The sequence below is a fragment of the Cyprinodon tularosa genome, unplaced genomic scaffold (assembly GCF_016077235.1).
Source record: "Cyprinodon tularosa strain WSP-4 unplaced genomic scaffold, ASM1607723v1 ctg1, whole genome shotgun sequence".
In the NCBI taxonomy this organism is placed as follows: domain Eukaryota; kingdom Metazoa; phylum Chordata; class Actinopteri; order Cyprinodontiformes; family Cyprinodontidae; genus Cyprinodon; species Cyprinodon tularosa.
The window spans coordinates 2,084,448-2,110,752 of NW_024037781.1; the positions used below are offsets into that span (position 1 = coordinate 2,084,448).

The window sequence follows — 26,305 nt, forward strand, 5'->3', positions numbered from 1 at the left end:
CGACGTAAAGTAAAAGTACCCAGCGCTGGGCTAACTAAATATGCCATTCAGTTTTTAAGACTGAATTGTTAGGATTTGAGATTTATTTTAGATATGGAAAGTAAGAAATTAACAGCTTTTTTACACCTTGGTTATTTTAGAAAAGCAAAGGTGGCTGATGAGGTCATTTCTGCAAAGTGAGGGGTGTGATAAGAACTGGGGCTATAAATCCCTCTGAGCGCCTTTAAACCTGACTCAGCCTGGTCAGTTCTTTAAAAATTGCAAAAGCCAAACTAAACAAGCTGCTTAATGTAACTATATTTTTAAATAGTATAAGGATATACTCTAACTTTTAAGGTAATTTTTTATGCATTAAAACCTGTTTATGCATATTATGTTGAAATGGATCCATTTACATTAGTGTTAAAACTACTTTGTTTAAAAAGAAGTATCCTAAGTGATGAGTTAATGGTATTTCAAAGTAGTGAATTGAATTCAACTAATGAGCTAAAACAAAACACAGCCTGACATTAAGAGGGAGACATTAAATGGAAACAAAACGCAACAAACCAACAGCTTAATTAATGCACTCCATTATCAACATCTGAAAACTTCACCCAGTTTCAAAAGCATGGTGTCAACATTATGGTTCCCTGCAGAAGCCTGTTTTTTTTTTCTTCTCTCTCTCTCGTTTGTCATATGAAACTAAGGTGCAAAGCATTACAGCACGTAAACACCATGCACTTCTGCAAAGAACCAGAAACGCAACGCTCAGCAGATTGCAGAGAGCAGCTGAGGAAAATGTGGTTTAATGCTGTTCTATCAATTCTTTTTTTTTTAATCCATCAGACCCTTGGTCCACATTTACCCTGTCTGCAGTTTGACTTGTCTTTCAGTTCGTCCTCTTTGATGCATTTCTTTTATTCTTTTGCAGCCTCATTGTGTGCTTTTGGCTTCAAAAGAGAACTCTGCTCCAGTGAAGTTGGGAGGATTTGGAGTTGCAATCCAGCTGGGAGAGTCTGGTTTAGTAGCTGGAGGTACAGAGCATCACGCCTCACCGTAGACGTCCATACAGTTAATAAATAAAGGAAAATCTAAAGTTTAAAGTTGATTAGATTATCAAATGTAACCGAAAGTTGAATTTTTATGGCATCTAGTGAAAGAGTTGCAGAACAAATGAACCTATTTCAAGAAAAAAATTGTTATTTATTATATATATATTTTTGCAGAACCACTCAACAGAGGAAACTATATCACTATATATTGTTAAACACATTACATAGGCTAGTTATACAGAAGGATGTCTTGAATTCCTACCTCTGTGTATCACAGTAATTTCTGCTTATAGCTAATAATTACACAGCATTTAAGCATAGATTATTACATCAGGAAAATTAGAAAATGTTGGCAGAATTATCGCTATTAAGAAAAACACTACTTTTTAAATCCTCTATTGAATTAGCTGATTATGACACTGGAATAATGTTTTGTTTTTATTTACACTTGTTTTTTAAGGTGGAATTATTAGACAATTAGACTGTGATGTTAAAACAAGAGATTTAAGTTTGAAGTTTCTGTGTATTTCATTAGCACGCTTGCTTTAATTCTGACTGGATTTTTTTCTTTAGCACCGTTCTTATGCAGGAATCTTTGATGATCCAACCTGTGTTGAACCAACTATTTCTTTAACACAAATGTCACTTTTTAAACTTAGAAATGTGTAGAGAAGGAGACGAATAAAAGAAAATAGCGCATTTGCAGCTGCCCACATAACAGACAGGATCTCTTGTTGGGAAACGTTTTTAAGTTGGAACTTAATGTTTGAGCTATTTAGTCGCAATGATGGGTAGATTATTCAAATGAGGGTTGAACTGAATAACTCTGTGATTCAACAACACAATGATTCTCAGTACTCATTAAAACTAGTAAACAAATGTCTAATGCATCAAAAAACCTTTAAGAATGCGACTGCTGTGGTTAAAAGCCGGATCTACAGTAAGAAACCTTTTGTTTGCATATTAGTCGAAGGTATTTAATGATAATATGGAGCGTTTCACACGTTTTTTGCAGCTATGAATGTTAAAATTATACAGCGTTTCATTTTTTTAGTTAGCATGGTTGCTTTCACACCAGATTTTTTTTTTTTTTGTCAGTTGGAACCACATTGCTGCAGTATTCAGACAGCATCACACTTGCATGATAACCAGCTGAAATCTGGAAGAGTTGCTAAAAAAGTAACAGAGCTCAATGTACACACTTGCAGGGTGGAGTCTCACCTCAGAGTCCCGATCGTGCTTTCAAACTGACCCAAACGGGACTAAATTTAGGTCAACCTAAAGCTGCAGGTGTGGAAACACCCTTAGTGTCTTGATATAATTTCACTCTTATATGAAATTAGAACCTGGGATCCTCTATTCGGTTTTTAAGGAATACCAGATGTTTAGTGTTATATAGAGTTTCCACCTTGCAAACAGAACTTTAAATTTAATCAAGGAAATCCCCATATTAGTAAGATGCATAAAAACATGCACAGAATGATCATTACAATCATGAACTTTCCTTAAATGTATGTGATTGTAAAACAAATGCCTTTAAACTTTATTGCTGCAGGTGCGTGGATTTGTGCTGTGGAGGAAGAAACAGCTGAAAATAAGCAGAAAAACTGTACAAATATTTTAGTTTCCTTTTACTTTTGCCCCCATTTATGCACACTTCTGTTTTCCTGCTTAGAAAAAGCTCAATCACCCCCCACTTCCTTTTCTTCCTCTGAACCCACTTGGTTCAACTTGTTAGAAATACCATTATTTTATTTAATGCTTTAACATGTTTATTAAATCTAGGTATCTTTTTCTGCTTTAACAAAAAAAAAATAATAATTGCATTTTAAATCTAAAAACTAGCCTAACTAAACCCAATCAGTGCAAATCTGCATTTGCTGCAGCTGTTGCATTTTCACATCCGGCAGGGCCTTTATCTTCAAAGCAGCTTTGCACTAATGCATCTGATTTCATTTCCACTCTTACTTCCACATAGATGCAGCTTTATCTTTTTTTTTTTTTCCTTTTTTCTTTCTCCTCCCTGCTGCCGTCAGGTCGCGTCGGGACGCCTCACTTCATGGCCCCAGAGGTGGTGAAGAGGGAGCCGTACGGTAAACCTGTGGACGTGTGGGGGTGTGGTGTCATCCTCTTCATCCTGCTCTCTGGCTGCCTGCCTTTCTATGGCACCAAGGAGCGCCTGTTTGAGGCCATCATTAAGGGCAAATACAAGGTAGAATCCACAGACAGAATACCCAGACATATTGGATGTGCTCATTAGACGCATTACAAAAATAACTTTGAAGTATTTCGCATCACATTGAGCTTTTAATTATGTCAGAAAAGTTCACATTAGTCGAACCACAAAGGTTACATGAGGCGGACAATTCAAAAATAATCACCCGATTATGTCATTTTGTATTTTGATTTAATGGTAAGAATGTAAAACCAACTTTAATTACATTCCAAGGTTTGTCTACTGGTGTTAGAGCAATGAATCTGGAGGTTTTTGTTTTTATGTTTTATGTTCAAATTTTATTCCAAGAAATTTTGCGTCAGCTTTTGTTTACCATATCAGTTTCTGCTCTATTTTCAGGGGTTTTTCAGGTTTTACTGTGTATTTTGCTCCTGTTTTTAGAGGGAAGCAGGATGGAGCTTGGATAAATCGCTAGCGCTCCCTTTTTTGAGTTTTTACGGCCCTAGTGGCACGTTTTCACGACAGTAGGCTGACTGTAAAGGGGGTATGAGAGAGGAGAGACGTGTAGGAAAGGACCACAGGCCAGATTTGAAACTGGGTCGCCCATGTCAAGGACTAAGGCCCCCGTACATGGTTCATGCGAGCTAACCACTGCGCCACCAAAGCACGCCTGCGCTCCATTTTTTTCTGAAGAGAAGCTTCCACAGCCATGTTTCCCTGATATGGGGGTGGTGCATTGTGTTTATCCACCTCATAAGGCTTAGGCTATAAAAAATCATCTGATCAATGTGATTGATCTCCTAAAGGGCAGATTAGACTTATGCAACCGCACACATCAAATGTCGCTTGGGTGTGGTCGCGAACCAGTTTTGCTGGTATGCTTCTGCACCATAGGTGTGGAATTTCTAGGGACGCAAAGCAGTTTCCTGCCAAAGCACAAGGGGGAGCCTATTCGAGAACTCACAAGAACTTCGGCGGCGCCAGTGGCAGTGTTTATCTTCCAAAACAACAATGGCGCGTCTGCAAGATATCACGGTCACATAGATGGATCTATAATTGCTAGACATTGAAGAGGAACAGGTTCTGTTAGTGGAGTTCACAAAAAGACCGATTAACCTTTGGTCGTAGTTGCCTATTCTAGTTGTTCCCCGATTTTTAAAAATGACGCGCCCGGCCACCGAATCGAGAAGAACAACCACACAGACAGCTGGAAAGGCATACCAAGGACCAATAACAGCTGCTTTTTTGTCTGCGCACTTCTGCCTGAGGTCTCCGCGAGTTTACGACCGTCCGACGTGTGGTCAGGATTTTTAGATTAGATTAGATTAGATGAGCTTTATTGATCTCACAGCTGAGAAATTCATTGGTCACATATTGGCATAGTAATTAAAGAAGGTGCAAACAAGGAGGAAAAGATGCAAGGAATAAAAATAAAATTAAAAGAATAAAAATAAGAAAGGAAAAAAAAAGGTGCACGACGAAGGTTGTAGAACCTCTGTGCACAGAGACAGATTTGGCGGTTACAGAGGCTATGAGTCAAAGGCCTTAAGAGTTTAAAATCTGTTGTCCAGGTTTAGGCCACCTGAGCTGTGGGTCCCTGCAGCTCCTCCAGGTTTACCTCAGTCCTCCATGTTGTTTCCCTGATCAAAGCTTTCTTTGCCAGTTTAGCTTATTAGCATTGGATATTTTTGCTGCTTCAAACTAACCTGCAAAATTGTGCCGTTTGTTTACTTGGCCGTTATTTATTAACCAACATCTGAAGGCATTTTAATTTTGCTAAGACTATTTTATTTTCAAGCCATCATTTTATTTACATTGGAGCACACTACTGGACTCTTATAAACAACTTTACTTCAGGTGGTGTCAAATAAAAGTCGTGGATTTTCAGAATAAATGCATTTTTTTAACTAGTTTTTCTATTATAGCACTGATAGTTTCCGGTGTTTGTAAATGTGTCTGTCCTCCTGTGGACTTGTGCAGATGAACCCACGGCAGTGGGCTCACATCTCAGAGAGCGCCAAGGATCTGGTGAGGCGCATGCTGATGCTGGACCCTGCAGAGAGAATCACAGTGTACGAGGCTCTGAACCACCCCTGGCTGAAGGTGAGCCGATTCACACACAAACACACTCTCAGGTTGCTGGTGGTAACCGTATTTTAAATCAGGTCAAGTATCTTTTAAAGGTTCAAAATGAGTAGCAGGTGTTTGGTTTTTGTACTATGAGTAAAGTTTGGCGGCTCGACTAACATTTCAAGCACTGGCCTTTCTGATGCTGACTCAAAAAAAAACCCATAACACTCTTCTGCTTAAAAACCACAGCTGTGCTTCCACATCCTTTAGTCTTAACGCTTGTTCTTGTTTGTTTTTTCTTTGTTTTATACTCCAGGAGAGGGACAGGTATGCTTACAAGATCCATCTTCCTGAGACTGTGGAACAGCTGAGGAAGTTCAACGCCAGGAGGAAGCTGAAGGTCAGCAGAGTGCTGATTTTAGAACAAGATTAGACATCAGCAGAATCAGCATTATGTGCACTAGGAGGAAGTGTCACCTCCGCTGCTCTTTGCACCTCATGGTTGATCTCTGTGTTTCCCAGGGTGCAGTGCTGGCTGCTGTGTCCAGCCACAAATTTAACTCCTACTATGGGGACCCCCCTGAGGAGCTCCACGACTTCTCTGATGACCCCACCTCCTCAGGTAAACATGTTTTAGACGAGCCTCCTCTCCGAACGATCGCACAACCTCCACCGAAACCACCAAATGTCGCTGTCGTCACCGTCGCCACGTAATTCCAGAAATTTCTAGCTTTGCCATGATGTCAGGGTCAGTGATGCAACGTATCGATATGATTATGCATAAAAAAAAACGAAAACAAAAATATGTAAGGTTTTTGGGCTGAGTTTGAGCAACTCTGGTTTCTATTCCAGTTGCATCTTGTGAGAGTCAGCTGTATGTGAAGGACTTCCCTGTTTAAAGGGAGACATCTGTTACCAAACCACCTTCTTTGTCTTCGACTTGGACTTTCACTTCCTGTGATAAAAAGAGCCCTATATGGCATGCTGAACCCTTTTTCTCTTAGCAGCGCCGAATGAAAGGCTCAACCACTTGTTGCAGCCAGACAAACCAAAAGCATCAAATATGTCAGTCCTGCTGAGGTTGGCACTCTGTTGCAATTATGCTTCCTGCAGGTTTATTTTTGCACTTCTAGAGCAGCAGACGGGTCATTGGCTCGACCGGTTGTAGATCCCACCAGCATTTAAGCAGCTACTCTTATTTTATTTTCCCCTCCTCCTCTCCGCACACTGCTGCCTCTCTTGTGTTCTATCTTTCCTCTCTCCTTCTAAGGCGTTAAACACAAAAATCTACATTTGCAGCAAACCTCTAATATTAGCCTCTCTTTTTGTGGTGTTTTTCTTCCGCTCTGCTGTCTCTAGGACTGCTAGCTGCTGAAAGTACGTATCTTCCTCCCCACCCATTGAGTCTTTGAGTTTTCTCATCACTTGCATTATAGATGCATTTTCCTTTATGTTGGTGTTGAATGATGCAAACACTAAATCCATCCTCCCGTGTCTCCCTCAGCTTTTATTTTTCTTTCCTTTCAAAAGTTTCAAATAATTTATTTTTCTTTTACTGCAAAGATAACTTGCTTTTTACATGCATCGTCATTATTCAGTTTGCAATGAGTTTTTTTTTTTTAATTCACACTTTGAAAGAGGAAATATGAATTGAACCTAGAAGAGTTACATGATGCATGTAAACAGCTACATAAGAAGTGTTCCTGCTGTCAATGATGAATAAATCTGCATGCTAATTCCTGCTGTATTTGGTTTGACCTCCAATGTAACATTGGCTTCCATTATTAAATTAGCCATCCTTTTAATCATCTTTTTACTTTTAACTTCAAAATTCAACGAGGGAGTTTAGATGACTTGTTTAATTGCAATTTAGTTAACAAAGTGAACGAAATCCCATTTCATCCAACACTCATGCATTGTGTTTTCACCTTAAAACAGCGAAAAGAGTTAGCATGTATCACCAGATAACTCTTTGAATTTAATTGACCTTTAAACTTTTACACATTTTATCACATTACAGCCAATTAATCTAAAGAAATCCTGTGAAGTTAAAGGGAAATAATGCGTGGTTTCCATTTTATTCTTATAAATGGCACGCATTTGCATTGTTTAATTGCCTTTAGAGGTTACTGGATTAATTGATGTGGAATTTATTCGTGGTTGAAATCCAGCTGTTCTGGGAGGGTTTAGCTCTCAGGGAGAATGTTTATAAAGAGTTGGGTTTTGGATCAATATGCCAAGCTTTGAACAGCTCAGAGTGGTTTAATCCATCAAGAACATAGAAATAGAGTAGAACCTATGAAGACATGAGTGTCCATCTCAACCAGACAACAGCAGCTCTTCCTATTGCTGCTTAAAAGTTTTTCTAAATAGTGTAGTGTGGAATAGTGTGGAAATTATTGCTTGACACCTCTGTGAGCGGGAGACATAGGCAAGGCAGGGCAAGGCAAATTTATTTGTATAGCACAATTCAGTATAAAGACAATGCAAAGTGCTTTACATCATTAAAATATAGGAAAATAAAACAGAATCAAAGCAAGTAAGTGGACTAAAGAAAATAAAAAAGTTGAACTAATGATCTTTCAGTTGAACTGTTTAACTAGAGCAGTCGAAGGCAATCCTAAAAAAATGTGTTTTAGTATTCTTCAAAGTATAAATACCTTGTTACCTTAAGTTGACATTTAAGTAGTATCTATTCTAGAGTAATTATTTTTTTATTTAACTTTTTCCTTCTACTCCTTACATTTTAAATATTGACTTGTTAGTTTTGGTTCTTTAAAGTTCATTTTCGTTATGGCCCGTTGGTATTAAAGAAATAAATAAAAACCATCAAAATAATTTGTTTCATCCAGACAACCCATTTCTTTGTGATCAGACTCGGTGCTACCCCAATTTGTTGCTCGTCACATACTAAAAAAAGAAAAGAAAAAAAGAAAAAAGTGGCAATAAGAATAACTGTCTTGATGCCAAAAAGGGCCCAACAGATTTTGCTTTCACAAGTGGAGCAGTACGGCTATCGCCTTAGTGCTCCGCTTGATTTATGCATATTATTGGCTTTATCATAATTATGCAGAGAGTTTTACAGATTTTATACACACTGCAATGTAAGTAGAACAGGAAAGGTAAAAATTAGAAAAAAAGAAAGAAAGAGGAGATAAAAGGGGAGATAAAACTTAGATGAGGATAAAAAAAAATAAGTTTTTCAAGATGATGCAAAGTTAAATTCAACACTGTTACCATTAGTTATAAAACTAAGAAAATTAAGTTTAAAGATGTTACTATCCAGAACTGATTAAAAATGTTTCTTTAATAGTGCATTAAACAATCTGTTTACTTTTACTTAAATACTTTTAAGTAGTTTTAACGGTACTTTTAAACTTTAAATTTAATAAAAAGCTCAAGTTGATACTCTAACTTTTACAAAAGTGTTTTTAAACGGTAGTATTTTTGTAGGGTAAACTTCAGTAGGATAGTTTGAAGTTGGAAGCTAGAAAACATTAAATTACCTACTAATGTAGGTTTTTTTATGCAGCTATTGAAATCAAACAGAAAATACTTATAAAATCATGTTTTCTTATTGCTTTTAAAGTTAAAAAAATGGATTTGACTTATTTAAGAGTAACTTTGTAGCAGTAGGTTGCAGACTCTTAACTTAAACGGCAGCATAGGGGAAACGGGCCGCAGGACAAAGCAGTTGTATGAAAGAGGAAAACCACAGATCATAAAGGACATGTAAAAGAACATGCTTGGTGTTTTCATGTGTGTGTGGTGAGAAACGCACCATACCCACGCTGGAACCTGCCAGAATGGCCCAGTTAAAGTACAGATTGAAACCAAAACTCTAAATCTGAATCAAATCTTGAAGAGATAGTTTTTACAGAATAAAAAAAAAACAACAAACAAACTAATGTTGCTTGAGCCGTTTGGTGAAAAATATGAGCTAGCATGGTAGTCTTTCTGAACATCCCCCGATAAACTTGCTCTAAAAGGAATACAATTAGTTTCAATGTTATAGTTGGGTTTTTATAACAAACGTTAAATCATGTCTTATTTTTCTTCCTCTGTTTAAGTCTCTCAATAACTTGAAGTTTTCAGGTTTTAGCTCCACAAATGTGCCAAAAGTTCAACGTGTTTGAGTCCTATATTCTTCTGCAGTTTCTGTTTTCCTTGGAGGTTTTATAGAATCCATGAATCTGATCCCAATTGTTTCCTAATTGATTTTTCTGGAGTGTATCACCCACAGCCCCTGATCCTACACTGTGACTTTTTGAAGTGACTTTCCTCTGATTTTTCTATTGATGCCATGTACCGCTGTTTCTCTGGTTTTGCTGCATGTATGGGCGATGCAGCAGGTACTTGGGGTTAAATAGTTCTGTCTGTGTATGTGTCTGTGTTGTGACTCCTAGTTCTGTGCTTTGTGTGGCTTTTTTTTTTCTTCTCCTTTGCTTGTTGTGTAGCAACCCTTGTGTTTGTGTAGATGTTTGTTTTTTGTCGAGTATTTAATTTTTTTTGCCTTTTTGTTTGCAGTGCTAAATGCTTGAAGGGATTGCTTGGTGTCTTTGTGTTTTTCATTTCCGGCTAAGTGTAAATTTGATTGTATAATGTGTGTATTGACGTGTGCTCAGGGGCAGTGTCGCAGGTTTTGGACAGTCTGGAGGAGATTCATGCTTTGACGGACTGCAGTGAGAAAGATATGGACTTTCTGCACAGCGTCTTCCAGGATCAGCACCTCCACACCCTGCTAGATGTGAGTTAACAGTAGGGGTGTAAATAATAATCGTTTTGTATCGATGCATCGATCCAACAGCCGACGATCCGATGCATCGATACGTCCGCAAAAGTATCAATGTTTTTTTCTTTTTTTACTCCGGTCTATTTTTATCCATTTGCTCCTGGGCGTAATTCTCCTCCCGTGCTGCGGTGGCGCTAAACCTATTTTGCCCTCCTACCGCGCTTCCTGGTTATACTCTTACAGTAGTGTGTTGCACTGAGCTTGACAAAGACATTTTTGATTTATGCTCAATATTGAAGCGTGGTCTGTGCTACACGCTGTGGGTCTAGATACGGCCAAGGCGGAGAGGAAGTGGGGGGGGGGAGTTTAGTCCGACGACGGAGGGACATGAGGGCCAAAAAGAGCGGAGATCCAGGTGGAAAAAGGGTCCCAGCGTTCTCGCGCACCTCGCTCTTCTAGCGGGTCAAACCTCTCGAGTTGTTTTCCGCAATTTCAGTCATAAAAACAAAACAAGTCGACCTCCTGTCTGCGGCACTGTTTGCTGTCAGCTACAATTTGGGAGAGGTGCAGCGGAGCGTCTGTGGAGGGGGCGGGGACGTCTGGAGTAGGGATGGAACGGTTTATGAAAACCGTCCGAACCGTTCGGTTTGACTGTCTCGGTTCGATTCGCGTGCATTGCGTTCGGTTCATGCGCGGCTCCTTTTTCTCATAGGCGAAGCGTGTACACTCCAGAGCAGAAGGTGGCGGTACTGCGACCAAAGCCAACCACCAGTAGTAAACAGGAAGAAGAAAAAGCGAGTGTAGCAGAAAAAAATCAATTGTTGTTGAGAATTGTGTGGGTATGGTGAGTGGGAAAGAACAGGGGTGGGAAGACGCGCCAGCAGCACTTTATAGGTCTGCTGTATGGGACCGCTTTGCATTTAGAGTGACCTACGATGACGGCGGAAAGAAAGTTGTGGATAAAAGTGCAACAGTGTGCAAGCATTGTGCAACACGTTCTGTTTATGCTAACAGCAACATGACCAACATGTCAGGCTAACCCCGAAATCCCACATACTCCGTCAGCGCTCCGCTCCGCCCCGCTGCGCTCCAGACCGCCTGCACAAAGCAAAGGCTACAGCCTCCGCTGTGGCTCCCGTCTGCTCCGCTCTGAGTTCCTTGGAGATCGTAGAGGGCATGCGCGAGATGATTAAATTCAAAGCAGCAAAACATGCGGAAATGATCCAGGGTTTCCGTGGATCATTAAAAATAATTACAATTCATACATTTTTTTGGATATTTTCATTAATTTCATAAATTTTTATGGGATTTCGGGGTAACAATCAACATATACCGAACCGAAAACCGTGACCACGAAACCGTGAACCGAACCGTAGATTTTGTGAACCGTTCCACCCCTAGTCTAGAGCCGAGGTATTGAATTGCACTGATAGCACTGGTTTTGTGCAGTATTTTTTGATGCAAAGCCTTGCAGGATCTATAACGCAGGGGCATTATTATTTTTCATTGAATGAGGTTTTAATAGGAATAGGTGGAGTGTAACTTTTCTACTTCTGTTATTTGCTGTTGATTCTCAAAAAAAATTATATTACAATATTACAGCTTTCATTGAGTAATTTATTTTATTTGAAACATTGTCTAGCCTGTAAGGTGTGTAAGAAAAAAAAACAACAAAACTAATCGAATCGTATCGTCGTGTATTCTTGAGTATCAAAAATAATGGAATCGTTGGGTCAGGAAATCGATACTGAATCGAATCGCCATGATGGGTGTTTTACACCCCTAGTTAACAGTGGGATTAAATGAAACAAAAATCATCTGGATTAGCAAAACTATCCAGCAGGTGTCAGGAGCAACCAGGGATGTGTTTTTTATTGTCTTTTGCAATTTTTGTTTTTGTTGTTAAAGTGTTTTTTTTTCCCCCCTTTCTTTCAGCTTTATGACAAAATCAACACCAGGTCTTCCCCTCAGATTAGAAATCCTCCAAGTGATGGAGTTCAGAGAGCCAAAGAGGTAAGCATGAGGTTTTATATAAAATGTTGCATTATATCCCATTTAAAAAAAAACAAAACGTTTTTTTTAATTGATACTATTAGCTAAAATCCTATCTGTTTTACTTTAAATACTGTAAATATCTGCAAAACCATTTTCCAGGTGTGGATAAATGAATAATTGTTAAAGAAAATAATGGAGTTTTTTGGATGTATTTATCCTTGCTGTTTTAAATTAGATACTTTTTTTTTTCTCCATTGTCCTTCGTTCCTCTCTTCCTTCTTTCATCTCTCATTCATAATTCTTTCCTCTTCCTCATGTCATTGTTCCTTCTTTATTTCCTTTTTCTATTTCCTTCCTTCCTTGTGGACATTTAAGCTGTTTGTGATCCTAGATCTAAAACAAATAGCCTGAATATTGTTGTGTTTAATAAACTGGTTTCTCTATTTATTATGATGGGAGCTCCTAATGTTGTTTAAAGCATTGGGCTCATATCATCCCATCCAACACATTAGAATAATAAAACAATAATGTTTTCCATCTCTGTCTGGCTGATTTGCAGTGATTAAGTTGATGTTTGGAGATTTTAGTTGTGCTTTGTTTTCCTTTTTGCAGAGCTGCAGTTCTGGTCAAATGTTGCTCAAGGTTGCAGATTTTCCTTTTAATTGATGATTCTAATGTATTTCCTGTAAATTGTGAATGCAAAATCTTAACATTATTTTCATTATTTTGGTATAATTGCTCTTAGAGTTAAAGGTATAGTGAAGAATTTTTGAAAAAACGTTTCAATAATCGATTAACCAGATTACATTTTCCGCCCTAATCTTCATTGACTAAGAACATGTTTAAATTTTGGAGGTGAAGCTATACTGTAACTATTGTCAATCATGGTGGTGGTAATATAAATAGTGAGGCTGTGGTGAATAGATGGAGGAAACACTGAGCTGGTTTGGGATGAATGAATTATGTTAATATAAAGCTTTTGTTATGATCCATTTTTAAGCACTTAGTCCATATCTGGTATAGGAGGGTGGATCAATAATGTTGTTTTAGGATAAATCCTTAAGCTAATTCAACCCTGTATAATAACCTCTCTAACCATAAGGCTTTTATCTTGATTGGGTGGATTAGTTGGGTGAATCCAGGTGGCCAAGATTGATGGATATTAAGCAGACCAGAGATGATGATTTTTTTCCCTTTTTTTTCTCTGCAGGTACTGGAAACTATCGCCTGTTATCCAGAAAACATGGAAGCTAAGGAGCTCAGGAGGATCCTCACACAGCCACACTTCATGGTAGGATGATTTAGAAAGGCTAGACTCCTAATTGGGAATTATATAATTGTTCTTGCTTATTGCCGTGTGTCGCTGCTGCCCGGCGTGTCGGACGTAGGGCTCTTTTGACAGTCCACATGGCTCCCTGAGCCACAAAGCTGCTTAGCAACTGAGCTTGGCAAACACCCCCTCCGGTGAGTGATAGACGCACGCAGAGGTAACGGTACACAGAGCGAATCATCCAGAGCAGAAGCTCAACTGTAAACCTGCACACAGTGAGGATACTTTTTGAAGTTTGGCCCTCTGAGCCACCATGATTATTGGGTGAGTCTGCAGGAGCGTAACAAACCGGAGACGGATATCGCTAAATGAAGTTCAGACTGGAATCTCATTCAGCTTTTTTTTTTTTTTTTTTTTTTTTAACTATGTTCTTTACATTCAGCTTTGGCATAAAAATTAGTTTCCTTAGCAGATATCAGCAGGAAAATGTGTTATCATAAGGTGTTTCCCTGTGCAGATTCAATGTGTGGCACTTAGCAAAGCTGTCACGCCTCAGATTTGGTTCAATCCAATTAGGCCGCTCTGCTCTCTGACCTGAACAGCCTTCGGATTTTCATCCCGACAGACATTTTACCTCTGCTGCTTGCACAGTGAATGTGAAGGGATTTAAAGTGAGGGCGTTTGAGGAGAAACATGTCCCAGTTGATGTTAAGATCAGTGATTTTTTTGATTAAAAAACAATATTTTGACAATCTTGGTGCTTGCAGGCTCTCCTGCAGACCCACGATGTGGTGGCCCACGAGGTTTACAGCGACGAGGCTCTGAGGGTCACCCCTCCACCCACCTCACCTTACTTAAACGGAGATTCTCCGGACAGCACCAACGGGGATATGGACCTGGAGAACGTGACCAGGGTCCGGCTGGTCCAGTTCCAGAAAAACACAGACGAGCCAATGGTGAGTAAAAAAAAAAAAAGGCAGATGTTTGATATAATCTGTGAGAGCTTCTGTCATTCCTCTGTTCCATTCCCTGTTTCAGGGCATTACTCTGAAAATGAATGACCTCAACCACTGTATTGTGGCCCGAATCATGCATGGCGGCATGATTCACCGACAAGGTAGAAACCCACTGAGTCTCATATATCGATTAGATCTGCTAATAATTCAACTCTTTCCCATTAAAGTGATATATTTGTGTATTGCTTTGTGATGTTTTTTACCCAGAAGCCTTATTATTTAATCTTCATTTATTCATCGTCTCTTTTTCTCAGGAACGCTGCATGTTGGAGATGAGATTCGAGAGATTAATGGCATCAGTGTAGCGAATCAGACTGTAGAGCAGCTTCAGAAGATGCTGGTATGTCACATTTTGTTTTTTAAATCTTATTTTACACACATGTCCAAATAGAAAGAAAAATAGAGAATTTTTAGTACTAGATTATAAAGGAAATAATTCTCCTTAAACTTTGGGTACTTTCCAGAGCTTTCCAAATATATTATTAGAGGTCAATCAATCATTTTTTTTGTTTTTATGGTGCGTTTATACCAAACGTTTTTTGGACGTCAATAACTCTAAAATGTCGAATCAAAGGTGGTCCGGATGCTTTTAACGTTTGGTTGTTTATATGCTTTGTTCTGTTACATGCTAGAGAGTAGCTCTGCTTTATTTACCTCAACGAGTTGGAAAAGTAGTTTTAACACATTTTTAATTAAGAAAGTCCACCTCAAAACATCATTTTTGGGGTCAGTTCATCCGAATCACGATTTAGTTCTTGTTCCGGAGGGGGCCGCACTGGAGTCCCCAGTGAAGGCTCTCTGAAAGCAGACAGGATGACGTGTTTTAAAAGGAAAAAAAAAGGCAGTTACCAGAATATTTTTCGCGTGCAGTTTTGATTATTTTTGTTAATTTAGATATTTATAAACCGTTTTGCCACAGTTCATAAGAAAAATGTTTTAGTGGAGTAAAAACTGATCAGAGCTTGTTCTCTTTTCCTTCTACACAACGACCCGTGTGGAGTTTATTCCCTTTATATTTATTTATTTTGCATATGCAGACAGCTCTGCAGAAGCGATCGCGTTATACATTTAGTGACTGTCTCCTAAAAACCTCTTGGAGTAGCTTTTCTGTTTGGTTGGTGCTCCGAGTCAAGCTACAAAAGTTCAGATATCTGAACTCCAGCGTTGAGCGCTCCAATGATGGAATACCATGACACTCTGATGCTCGGATGTGTCCCTCCAGAAGCTCAGACTTCCAGGACCTCCTCGATGTTGCTTGACGCCATCCCCCATAAACTTTGCATGTAAATCCGATGCTTTGTCACTGAACGCGTTCAGTGTGAACGCACTTTTAGAGGTCATTGATCTAAAATCAGTAAATAGCTATTCACCGCTGTAGTGACTTATTCATAACAAAAAAAGAAGAAAATAACAAACCTAAGCCACGGTGAGGCTGCTGACTGGCACTCAGTTGACGCATCATCCTCTCGCAATAAATGAATAAACCTTCAGGTTCTTGGTTTGCAGAGCATTTATTCATCCAACGCTCTCACAAAAAGCTAATTTTAACTTTTACTTCCACTGGCTTACAACCAAATGATCTTATATTTGCTGCAACACAATGATCAATAACAACAAAACAAAACAATCGGCAAAGACGACGACGGTCAAAAAACAGTTCGTTTGCGCCGCAATCAGCACACCTGCCGTGCAACTACCTGAAGCCATCCACTGTTAATTTTAGGTATTACATCAAATAGGGAAATAAATACAAAAACTCCAAAATATGGCTCTAATAACGGCTAACTTCAAAAGATGCTTTTGTAACTTTTCATCGACTTTAAAAGAACTGTAATAGAACCTCCATTATATTTACTTCAGTTCCAGGTTCTTGATAAATTTAAAGCGGTTGAACTAATTCCTAGTTAAATGGATTAAATGTTGAAGTAAATTTTAGATGAAACCTTTTAAGTTATGAAAATATATCTCACTTCATGAATGTTCCTGGAAAGTATCTGGTCAACTCTGCATAGTCGCACCTTAAGGGCTGGTTATCCTCCCACAGCAGTGTTTCGCAGCGAGCTTGTCGCAGATATTTTTGATTTATGTCCAATATTGAAGCGTCGTATTCCACGCCATAACGCAAGAGGGACAATCACGAACTAGCTGTGGGTCTAGATATGGCCGAGGCGGTGAGGAAGTGGGGGCAAGTTTGTCCGACAACTTGCGAAAAATGGCAGGGAGTCAGGTGGGGAAAAAAAGGGTCCCAGCGTTCTCACGCACCTCGCTATTCTAGCTGGTCCATCTTCATGAGTTGTTTTCTGCAATGGCTGTCATAAAAACAAAACAAGCCGGTAAGATACCAAACAGGAAATACGCATAGTGTAGAGCGGATGTAGATCTGACCAATCAGATGCCTTCTTACTGCAGCACTGTCTGCGATCTCCTACAGTTTTGGAGCACAGTGTCTGCGGCAGGGGTTGGGGCAAATTTGCATTCACTGCGACACACATCCAGACGACCTGCTTTCTGAGCATAAATCAGCCTTTAGTTGTATTGATATTGAGTAACGACGACTTGCTGTTCTGGATGTGATTCTGTCCGCAGAGGGAAATGAGAGGCAGCATCACCTTTAAGATTGTTCCCAGCTACCGCTCCCAGTCAATGTCATGCGAGGTACTGTATCATCAATAGACTGAAGGTTTTTCATGCCTGAAGGAGAAAATGAGGATTTCTCATTGATTTGACTGTTGCAGAAGGAGTCACCTGATTTGTCTGGCCAGTCGCCTGCTAATGGTCATGCTAGTGTCACCAGCTCCATCCTGGTATGTCTGGCATTCATGTTACTTCCTAGAATTCATTTTATTATAGAAGGTTATTCAATTCTGAGAATACTTTCTCTAAATAAATCATGTAATATCTAATACTGTATTTTCCGTCCCCCTCAGGACTTGCCCTCTACGATCCAGCCCAAAGGCCGTCAGGTGAAGTTCACTTCCATCACATCACAGCATTCTTCTTCTACTCTGCAAATACTGGCTGATTCGCACACAAATGTTGAAAACATACCCATAAGGCAGGCTTCTTTTACTGTGTTCCAACATCACACACACAGGAGTATAAAATGCAGTATGGATACTTTGAGATTTAGCATCCTGTTACGGCTCCCCGACACACTTCTTTTGTTTTATGGGCTTCAATTTCTTCCACTGCATGATACGTGTGTGTGTGATGCTCTCAACCCCTTAGATCTCCAGACCTGCCATCAAGGACAAATTGTCCATTAAGGTAAGAAGTAAACCGAGGTGACCCCCCCTGTCCCCCCCTTTGTAGAAGTAGACCCCAGCTCCTGCCATTTCACACCGCACAGTTTGGTACCCCATCAGTGTTGTTCTGATCCCTTGCTGCTTTTCAAATGTTCACACTAGTCGTGAAACACCAGGAAATAATCAGTGCACACGCCTTCCACACAAAAGGATACATCTGCTGGCAAAAGAAGCAGAGCAGCTCTTCGTTCAACCATTTTTGTCCTGCTGTTCATCAGCGTATGTGCGCTTTCCCCCCTCTCCTTGCTTCAGCACATGAGTTTTCTATTATCTTTCTTTTTAACAATTTTGCAGTCAATCTTTTTTTCTTATTTATGAGAGGATCGGCAAATCTTCTCTGATGCCTGCAGGACTCTTCTGAACCTAAAAACCTCCCATTTCTGTGTTGCTGTTGCAGATTTATGTCCGCGCTCAGTTTGAATACGACCCCGCCAAAGACGACCTCATCCCTTGTAAGGAGGCGGGCATTCGATTTCGCGTCGGCGACATCATCCAAATCATCTCCAAGGATGACCACAACTGGTGGCAGGGAAAGCTGGAGAACACCAAGAACGGAACGGCGGGCCTTATCCCATCCCCAGAGCTGCAAGAGTGGTGAGAACGATAATGAGTCAGGAAAAGCCAAGTGAGGCGTTAACAAGTTCCTAAGACGCTTGAAGATAGATAATTAAAGGATAGATGTTAACATAGTTTTATGTTGGTGAGTAATGCAAGTTTTTTTTCTCGATTTCATAGATTTGTCGTGATAACGTTTTAAATTTCCCAAAACTAATCATGTTAAAGTAAAAGTATTCAAGCACCTCTACATTTTTAACGTGTTGTTCTGCAAAAACGGATCTAAAAATAATAAAACATCTCCTAGAATTATGATTTTTGCAACGTGTCCCAACAGACTGCATTTCTAGAATAATAGTTTTCCTCTTCCAGATTTGGATTTCTGCTGCTCCTTTCATAGTAAACAGTTTTGAAGGTTTTAACCAGAATTAGAAAACTATTTTTGACCCAATGATGGATACATTTATTACAGCCACCTGTCCAGACATAAAAGGAAAAACAGGCTGGTATTTTCTACAAAAGTTGACACACAATAGTCAGAAATATAAACAAGACTATAATGTTTCAGAACCCAATGGCAGAAGGTATAAAAGATTTATATTAGTTTTGATCTTAGGCATGTAATAATCGACCTGAGAGCTTTAGACTAAAAATGTTAATTAATATTGTTAAGACATGCCTCTGCTCTGACCAGACTCTCTTCTAAAAATCCTGCAGCACACTTTATGATGTTCAGGTTGTTTTTTCTTACCAACAGAAGTAAGAAAAAGTGAGATCAGGTTTAATGTAGAAGAAATAATAAAGTCTTTAAAACTCTTCTAATTAACAAAACAGGAACACAAAAAGTCTGTAATGCAGGTAGCCTCACTGCTGTCCTTTTTTTATGTTATCAGTATTTCAGTTTCCAGATGTTTTTTTTTAACTCGTGACAACTTTTACCTCCTCACCATGGAGTGCACTGCTTTATGCTGGTTACCTCCTCACCTGTTCTACAGGTTCTTTAGCTTTGCACGCTGAAGTGACCCACATCTGATCTTTTTATGACAGTCTAAGCATCACAGATCCAATTTTTCCCCCCAATGCGACCCAGGCTAATTGGCTATGTGGTCCTGAATCCGATACGTATCTGATCTTTTCAAATGTGTGTCTGAACGGCTGCATTCATCCGACCTGTGATTAATACTCAACAAAGAGCACTGTTCTACGTCTTGTAGAAGCAGGAACAATGGCGGACCATTATGAGGAGAGCAGCCTTTGTTTTCGACCTTCTTGAAAATATTGCGTTTTTGATGAGCTGCATCTGGTCGGAAAATAAAGGAAAGATCACTAATTACCCAGCACTACCATCCACATTTATGTATGTAAACAAAGAGCATGCTCGCTACTTGTGACGTCATTGCTTCCTCTGCTGCATACAGAGTTCACACAGGAGATCACATACAAGTCACATGTACTTTTAAATGTAAACAACCAAAGGAAAGGATTGGATTTTGAAAAAAAAAAAATCAGAATTGCGCATTGAGGCCTGCAGTTTGAACGTAGCCTTAGATCAAAGAAGTTGTCACTTTACCAAGCGACAAAGAAGGGAGAGCCATCTTATCTGGTTATCCTGTAGATGAGACAGAGCAACAGTGTCATCAGAGAATTGTTATTGGGGCATCTGCAGCTATCAGTATATAATATAACTAGGAGAGCTGCAGAGACCTAGTATTGGATGGATCGGACAATTTCTTATTCACTAAGACATTTCCATAAAAAAGTTTAATGGCAGTGTTGGAAGCTGATCTGAGAGCTTAAAATCTGTAGAAAGTTTTAGAATCGAAACATCAGGTTACATTTTGTTAGAAGATCTGCAAATAAAAGCAAAGCAAAAGTCTTAAGACTCTCAAGACATCTAAGAACTTTTTCCAAAATATTTTTTCTTTTTGCATCCTAAACCCTTAAATTGTATTTGTCTAATTTCCTTCTTCAGTGGAATTTAAATACAAACTATGTACAGTTTTCCTGCAACTTTGTGTCTCTGTAATTAGCACTGTTCACCATTTATGAAAGACTGAATACTACTCATCAGTTCAATCATCTAAACCCGACTGCTTTTGTGTCTTCAGGCGTGTAGCGTGTATAGCGATGGAGAAGACCAAGCAGGAACAGCAAGCCAGCTGTACCTGGTTTGGAAAGAAGAAGAAGCAGTACAAAGATAAATATCTGGCCAAGCACAACGCAGGTAAGCTAAACGGCAACCACACAGGAGCATTAGATAATGAGAAATAGGGCTGGGTATTTTTGCCAAAGTCCTGAATCGATTCGATTTTGATTCATAGAGTAATAAATTGATTCATTTCGATTCGATCTGTTTTTACAATAATGAAAGTGGTTTAAATGTGTTTCAAAATAATCATGTATTTTGTTTTTTCCTGTCACATTGAACACAAAGTGCAAACTTGTAATCAGACAGTTTAAACATGAGATGTGAACAAAACTGTCTCAAAAGTGCAAACTTTTTTGTGAAAAGTGAAAAAGTGAAGCATCACTCCGGCAAGCAGACGTGACACAGCAGACATTCATGAGCTGCATTATCTTCACTGCACAAACCATATTTGCAGGGTTGTCTGTAACGACTTCAGGGTGTTTGCTGGTCAGCCTCCATTTGTTAATGTCTTCAGTCAACCTATTGGCTATATTTGCAGCTGTCTGGCTTGAAGTAATCTTGAGTGCATCTTTCCCGCTCATTTGAATGTGAACGTCACGCGGGTCACAAAAAAATTAATCGATCTCATTCCCTAGACATCCATTTTGCAAAAATGTAAAGGAATCGATTCAAAATCGATTAAGTCGAATTTTTTTACCCAGTCCTAATGAGAAACATTTCTAACATGATTAATGACAAAAACATGGAAGCTACTTGGTTAGCTGTAGCAAAAAATGCATCTATATGTAGCTGCTGAATCAGTGTGTGAAGCTGTTTTTAAGTGTGCTGGGACATTTTGTTTTTGGAAAAATTTTACTTGGCACATCGGTGCCAATAAAGTTGTGCTTCATTAAAAAAAAAAAAAAAGAAATCAACCCTGAACTTGCAAATTGTCTTTATAAACAGAAACCAAACTAGGAAGGAAGTTGTTCTTTTACTGAATCTCTTGCTGAAAGTCTTAATCTGGAGTTCCAGAATAATATGTAACACTCTGGTTTAGTCATTTAGCCAGCTTATGAATCTAAGACTGGAATTATTAAATCTGTTTGGTTCGGCCGTCTCTGGCTTTGATCACAGTTATGTCCCACCTTAAACTATAATACTGCAACATGATTGGTCGACCTACTTTGGGTCAGACATCATGATCCCTCAGCTTTCAGGTAAGGTTACAGTGTAGTCGGCTCTATCACATTGCTGCCCCTGTGTTTAATTCAGAAAAAGTTCAAACTGCATGGCCGTGTTTCCCTCTGATCCCTCTACGCTGCCAGGTTTTTCAGTGACTAACAGATGTGCTGTTGACAGTTTGTGGTGATTGTTTTCAGTTGAATTCTTCTTCTTTAATTAACCCTTCCACTCCCGCCCTTTGTCCATATTTCATGCTGTCTCTTACCCAATGACATGGCTGCATGTAAGTACATTTCTGTGTTTTTTTCTTCCTTAACTCCAAGTTTGCCCCTTTCCCCGTCGTTTCCTTGACTGCTTTGTAACGAGATGCTCTAATGTGATTGGTTATAAGCAATGTGATTCAGATTGATTTGTTTTTCAATCTGACCAATGGAGTAGTTGCAGACTGGACAGTTTCAGTTTTTTCTCTCTCTATGGCACCATTTTAACTGGAGCCAGTGCTATAACACTTTTTAATTCTTCATTCACGGTTTTATCCCGTTAATTATGAATGTACTAGTTATTAGTTGTTGTTTTTTTATTAGTTTTAATTTAGTTGTAGTTTCATTTCCTGTAGTTCTAGTATTATGACTTAAATAGAAGGCGTAGGATACAAAAAAGTCATCCTGTGTTTAAGGGATGAAACTATTAATTGGATTAATTGTTATTAATCGATTATTGAAATAATCGTAAACTAATTTAGTAATCAATTAATGGTTAAATGAAGTATAGAGACTTTAAAACGTCCCTTTAGCTGACTGAGCGACCCATTTAGAGCAGCAATTATATCAAAATTGTAAAAATAAAATGATGTAAACATTTTGCATTTAAAATGAAAACAACAAAAACTGTTTTGTTTGTCAATATGTTCAAACCAGAACTCCTCAAGTGGAAACATTTTAGTTTCATCTGGATTAATTTAGTAAATCATTTTTTTAAATAAACCTTTGGCTCTGTGATAGAAAAATTCATTGAAGAATTAATCGATTTGCAAAATAATCGTTAGTTGCAGCCCTACTGTGTTTATAATATTTTGGATATGAGTAATAAAAAACATCTACACAATCACTGCTGACTTTGACTCTGTGAGGAAAAAAAAAAACACTTTCTCACTTTCAGTTTTTGTTTTTTCAGTAGTTCTAGTCTGGTGAGAGAAACTAAACCATGTTCAGATATAGAGCCTGAAAGCAGAGAAATGAGTGACGACACCTTACTGTTAATAGGTGTTCTATTTAGTATCAGTAAAGTTTGTCTGCTGTCCTTTCAGTATAATAGTTTATTTAGCCTCCATCGTGGAGCATGCTGTAATTAAAGCTGTTAGCTACTTTTATTTTTCCTTTTTTTGAAATCTCACAGTTATGATTATGATTTAAAATCAAATGCTTATTGATAACGTCTCACTAATCATTTTCCTTGTTTTAAAACGGTGAAATCCCATTTATGAAGTGACTGAATTTCCACTGTTTTTCAGTCCTCTGCTAATATATCCCTCTTCCTCATTTCAGTGTTTGATCAACTAGATCTGGTGACGTACGAGGAGGTCGTCAAAGTACCATCATTCAAGAGGAAAACGCTCGTTTTGCTGGGTAGGTCAGCTGTAAATGAGCTTTAGATGTATCCGTAGCAAGTGGTAGTTTAAAGCAAAGGTGTGCAATAGAACTGGTTAATACATCATGGAAACAATTACTTTAGTTCAAAAAGTTTTCTGAAAGTGATTTATTTCAAGGGAGCATTTCACTGTTTAGTAGAGAACAAAGTGACAATATCATTTAAACCATCGGGGAAATTTAGATTTTTTTCTTTTAAATGGATCTAAAAAGCAGCATGAAGATGATCAACCTGAAGCCCAGGTTGCTTTACCAGCAGCCTTCATCTGGTTTCTCTCATCTTCTTGCCAAAAACATCGCTTTCCTGTGGCGTTTATGCCACGTCAGTTAGGAATAGGAGAAGAGTACTTTACACAGTAACTGATGTTCCAGTCCTGTTTCTCCTCAGCCCAGGCAGGATGTTTCTGAAGAGTTGTATAGTTCAGGAGCAGCCAAAAAAACACAAAGACCTTTAGCCTCCAAACTCCGGTTGAAGTCAACATTTAAAAATAAAGGCTGAACAAATCCACTTTTTTTTGGTCTTATGTAATGTTTTTAAAGCCCTAAAAAACAGAATTTGGGATTTTATTAGCTTTAAGCAATAATCTTCACTACTAACAGTATTTAATGGTGAAAATACATCCCCATGTGTAGGTTTAACTTTCATATATTGTTCAATATTGCAAACTATTCTATCAGAATGGTGTACAGTTAGCTAGTTAGTTTTTGTTACTTAAATGTGACACGTAAACTATAGCATCCATGTACTGCCATGCTTAAAACGTAAACAGGAAGTTGACATCAGACCGGAAAAGGAGACAAAAATACACAATTCTCATCCAGAATCTTTTTTTATTATTTTTTTTTTTTGTTGTTGTTTTTTTCAACCTTGGTTTCCTCTTAGCTTATTCACCACCTAAATTAAAAATCACACCTTTGAGAAGACAAAAATTGGTCAACTGTATAAAATCCCCAGAACTTTCCTGCATATAGAGAATGAGGAGGCTATAAACACCACCAGGTTTAGGTCATTCGGCATTTTAGATTTCAGAAGCTGCTGTAAACCTGAACAAATGTTCTTCTTTAACTGTATTTAATCATCTAGATGTGGTACATTTGCTTGCATTGTGTCATTCAGTCATCTTTGAAACAAAACTCATAAAACAGCACATGGTACAACAGGTTTTAGATAAAAGCTCAAAAGGCTTGCCATACAGAAGGAAACGTTCTATATTCAAGGATATTTTGCAACAGGAAACTGTTTTGATACATTAAGAACAGTGTTTGGTTGAATGAATCCTCTAATGTCTTGCCTTACCTTTCAGGTGCACATGGAGTGGGAAGGCGGCACATCAAGAACACACTCATTGCCAAACACCCTGACCGCTTTGCCTATCCTATTCCTCGTGAGTACATGAAGAAACTTCAGGTCTTGTACTTGGAAAACAAATAAAAGGAACATGTATCTCCCTCTCTGTCTTAAAACCTGTTTGCCTTTTTGTCTCCATTTTCAGACACCACCCGGCCTCCCAAGAAGGATGAGGAGAATGGGAAAAATTACTACTTTGTGTCTCATGACCAGATGATGCAAGACATCAGCAACAATGATTACCTGGAATACGGCAGCCATGAGGACGCCATGTATGGAACCAGGTTGGAGACCATCAGGCAAATCCACGCTCAGGGCATGATCGCCATCCTGGATGTGGAGCCACAGGTACGTATTAAGTCGTTTAATGTTCGATTGTTCTTTGATTCGTTAAATTGTGGCCATTAGTCACAGTTTACTGTTCTTATTTTCAAAAAGGAAACTAATCAGATTGAAAGTAAAATATTGTCCTATCCTACCTGACCCCTTTAAGAGACGAACATTTGAAATCATTCATCTGCTGAAATTACCTACATTGACTGATTTAAATTTACAAGATTATGTGCCTAAATGTGGATTAACATGTCGAAATTTAAATGGAATCGGTCTGACAACGAAGTAAAGATTAAATAATTTCAGCTAAACAGAGTATTTAACAAGTTACAAAGATTACTCTTAAGGGGCCAATCTAAAGCTCATTCAGTAGGTATCAAAAGAACCGTAAATTTTAACATTTCAATCCTCACTTAGAGAAAAATAAAGGTCCCAAGTTTACCCCAAAACATCTTAATGATCAAAGACTGAGATGAGTGGGTATATCTGGGATTAAACTTAAAGAATATCAGGTTATACTACCTCAAATATAATTTTGAAAGCATTGCATTTGGTATTTAAAGATATCGGGGAGGATTATTCAAAAGATCCGCCCTCTCCCCTTAAAAAAAAAAAAAAAAAAAAATCCCATAATGCTTTGTGAGGAGAGCTCTCCGTGCAAAGCATTCTGGGATACATCTGCCTCTGAGACCTTTCCTTTCTTCTCATAGACCTTTTCTCTTACGACCCTCAGCCATTTTCAAAGAACCGCGGTGAGAAATGTGAGCTTCAATGACTGTCTGAAACCGTAGACAGATATACGCCTGAAAGTATGGATGTGCAGAATAAGATGGCGAACGGAACGAGCACGTAGGACGACCTTACGTAAACATATCACAAAAAGAATTGAGATTTAGGAGAAAGTTTATTTTTTTTTTTTTTTTTTTTTTTTTTTTTTTTTTTTTTGTGGCACTAGTGGCTCGTTTTTTCTACAGTAGGCTGACAGGAAAGGGGTTATGAGAGAGGGGAGAGAGACATGCAGCCAAAGACCACAGGCTGGATTCGAAACTGGGTCGGCTGCGTCGAGGACTAAGGCCTCCATACGTGGATCGTGCGCACTAACCACCTGCACGCCCAGATTGACATTTAGGAGGGCCACTTATTTAAATGAACAACTGAGAAATACTAGATCATCCTCTATACCTTTAAACAGGTCCTATGTCTAATATTAGAAATAGTCTGAAGCATTTCAGAGAAAAAAAGGCATCAAGTGAAGGAAACTAGTAGAGAAATACTTTTTCTCATCTATTTTTTTTATTATTTTTTTTTATGGCTATTTTAAGCTATCTTTATCAGCAAGACTAACACTTTGACCAACACGAACATTTACTTGTTTATGTTGTCTGTGGAGTTGAAAGACAAACATGTTAACCTGGTTATTACAAAAAAATTGCCAATACCTAAATTTTTAAATATTTATAAGTTATATCAAATTGGACTGATTGTTTTTTTTTTTTTTTTAAGTTGGCAATT

At 38.6% G+C, this 26,305-nt stretch overlaps 1 protein-coding gene across 18 annotated transcripts in view; it reads left to right on the forward strand.

Moving 5' to 3' along the window:
- The window catches only part of LOC119782713 (peripheral plasma membrane protein CASK), a 52,844-nt gene that overhangs the window by 24,374 nt on the left and 2,165 nt on the right, over nt 1–26,305 (forward strand). For 2 of the 18 annotated variants that reach the window (XM_038283843.1, XM_038284214.1), the window contains exons 6-27: nt 914–1,016; nt 3,071–3,246; nt 5,191–5,313; nt 5,597–5,680; nt 5,803–5,902; nt 6,640–6,657; nt 9,903–10,027; nt 11,948–12,025; nt 12,620–12,649; nt 13,218–13,298; nt 14,045–14,233; nt 14,316–14,394; nt 14,548–14,633; nt 16,880–16,948; nt 17,029–17,097; nt 17,221–17,256; nt 17,522–17,560; nt 17,996–18,192; nt 20,262–20,377; nt 23,011–23,091; nt 24,417–24,497; nt 24,606–24,808. In XM_038283843.1, coding sequence (XP_038139771.1) covers nt 914–1,016; nt 3,071–3,246; nt 5,191–5,313; nt 5,597–5,680; nt 5,803–5,902; nt 6,640–6,657; nt 9,903–10,027; nt 11,948–12,025; nt 12,620–12,649; nt 13,218–13,298; nt 14,045–14,233; nt 14,316–14,394; nt 14,548–14,633; nt 16,880–16,948; nt 17,029–17,097; nt 17,221–17,256; nt 17,522–17,560; nt 17,996–18,192; nt 20,262–20,377; nt 23,011–23,091; nt 24,417–24,497; nt 24,606–24,808 — 2,163 coding nt within the window. The remainder of the gene's footprint in view (nt 1–913; nt 1,017–3,070; nt 3,247–5,190; nt 5,314–5,596; nt 5,681–5,802; nt 5,903–6,639; nt 6,658–9,902; nt 10,028–11,947; nt 12,026–12,619; nt 12,650–13,217; nt 13,299–14,044; nt 14,234–14,315; nt 14,395–14,547; nt 14,634–16,879; nt 16,949–17,028; nt 17,098–17,220; nt 17,257–17,521; nt 17,561–17,995; nt 18,193–20,261; nt 20,378–23,010; nt 23,092–24,416; nt 24,498–24,605; nt 24,809–26,305) is intronic. The other 16 variants (XM_038283998.1, XM_038284544.1, XM_038284465.1 and 13 more) reach the window with 12 other exon arrangements.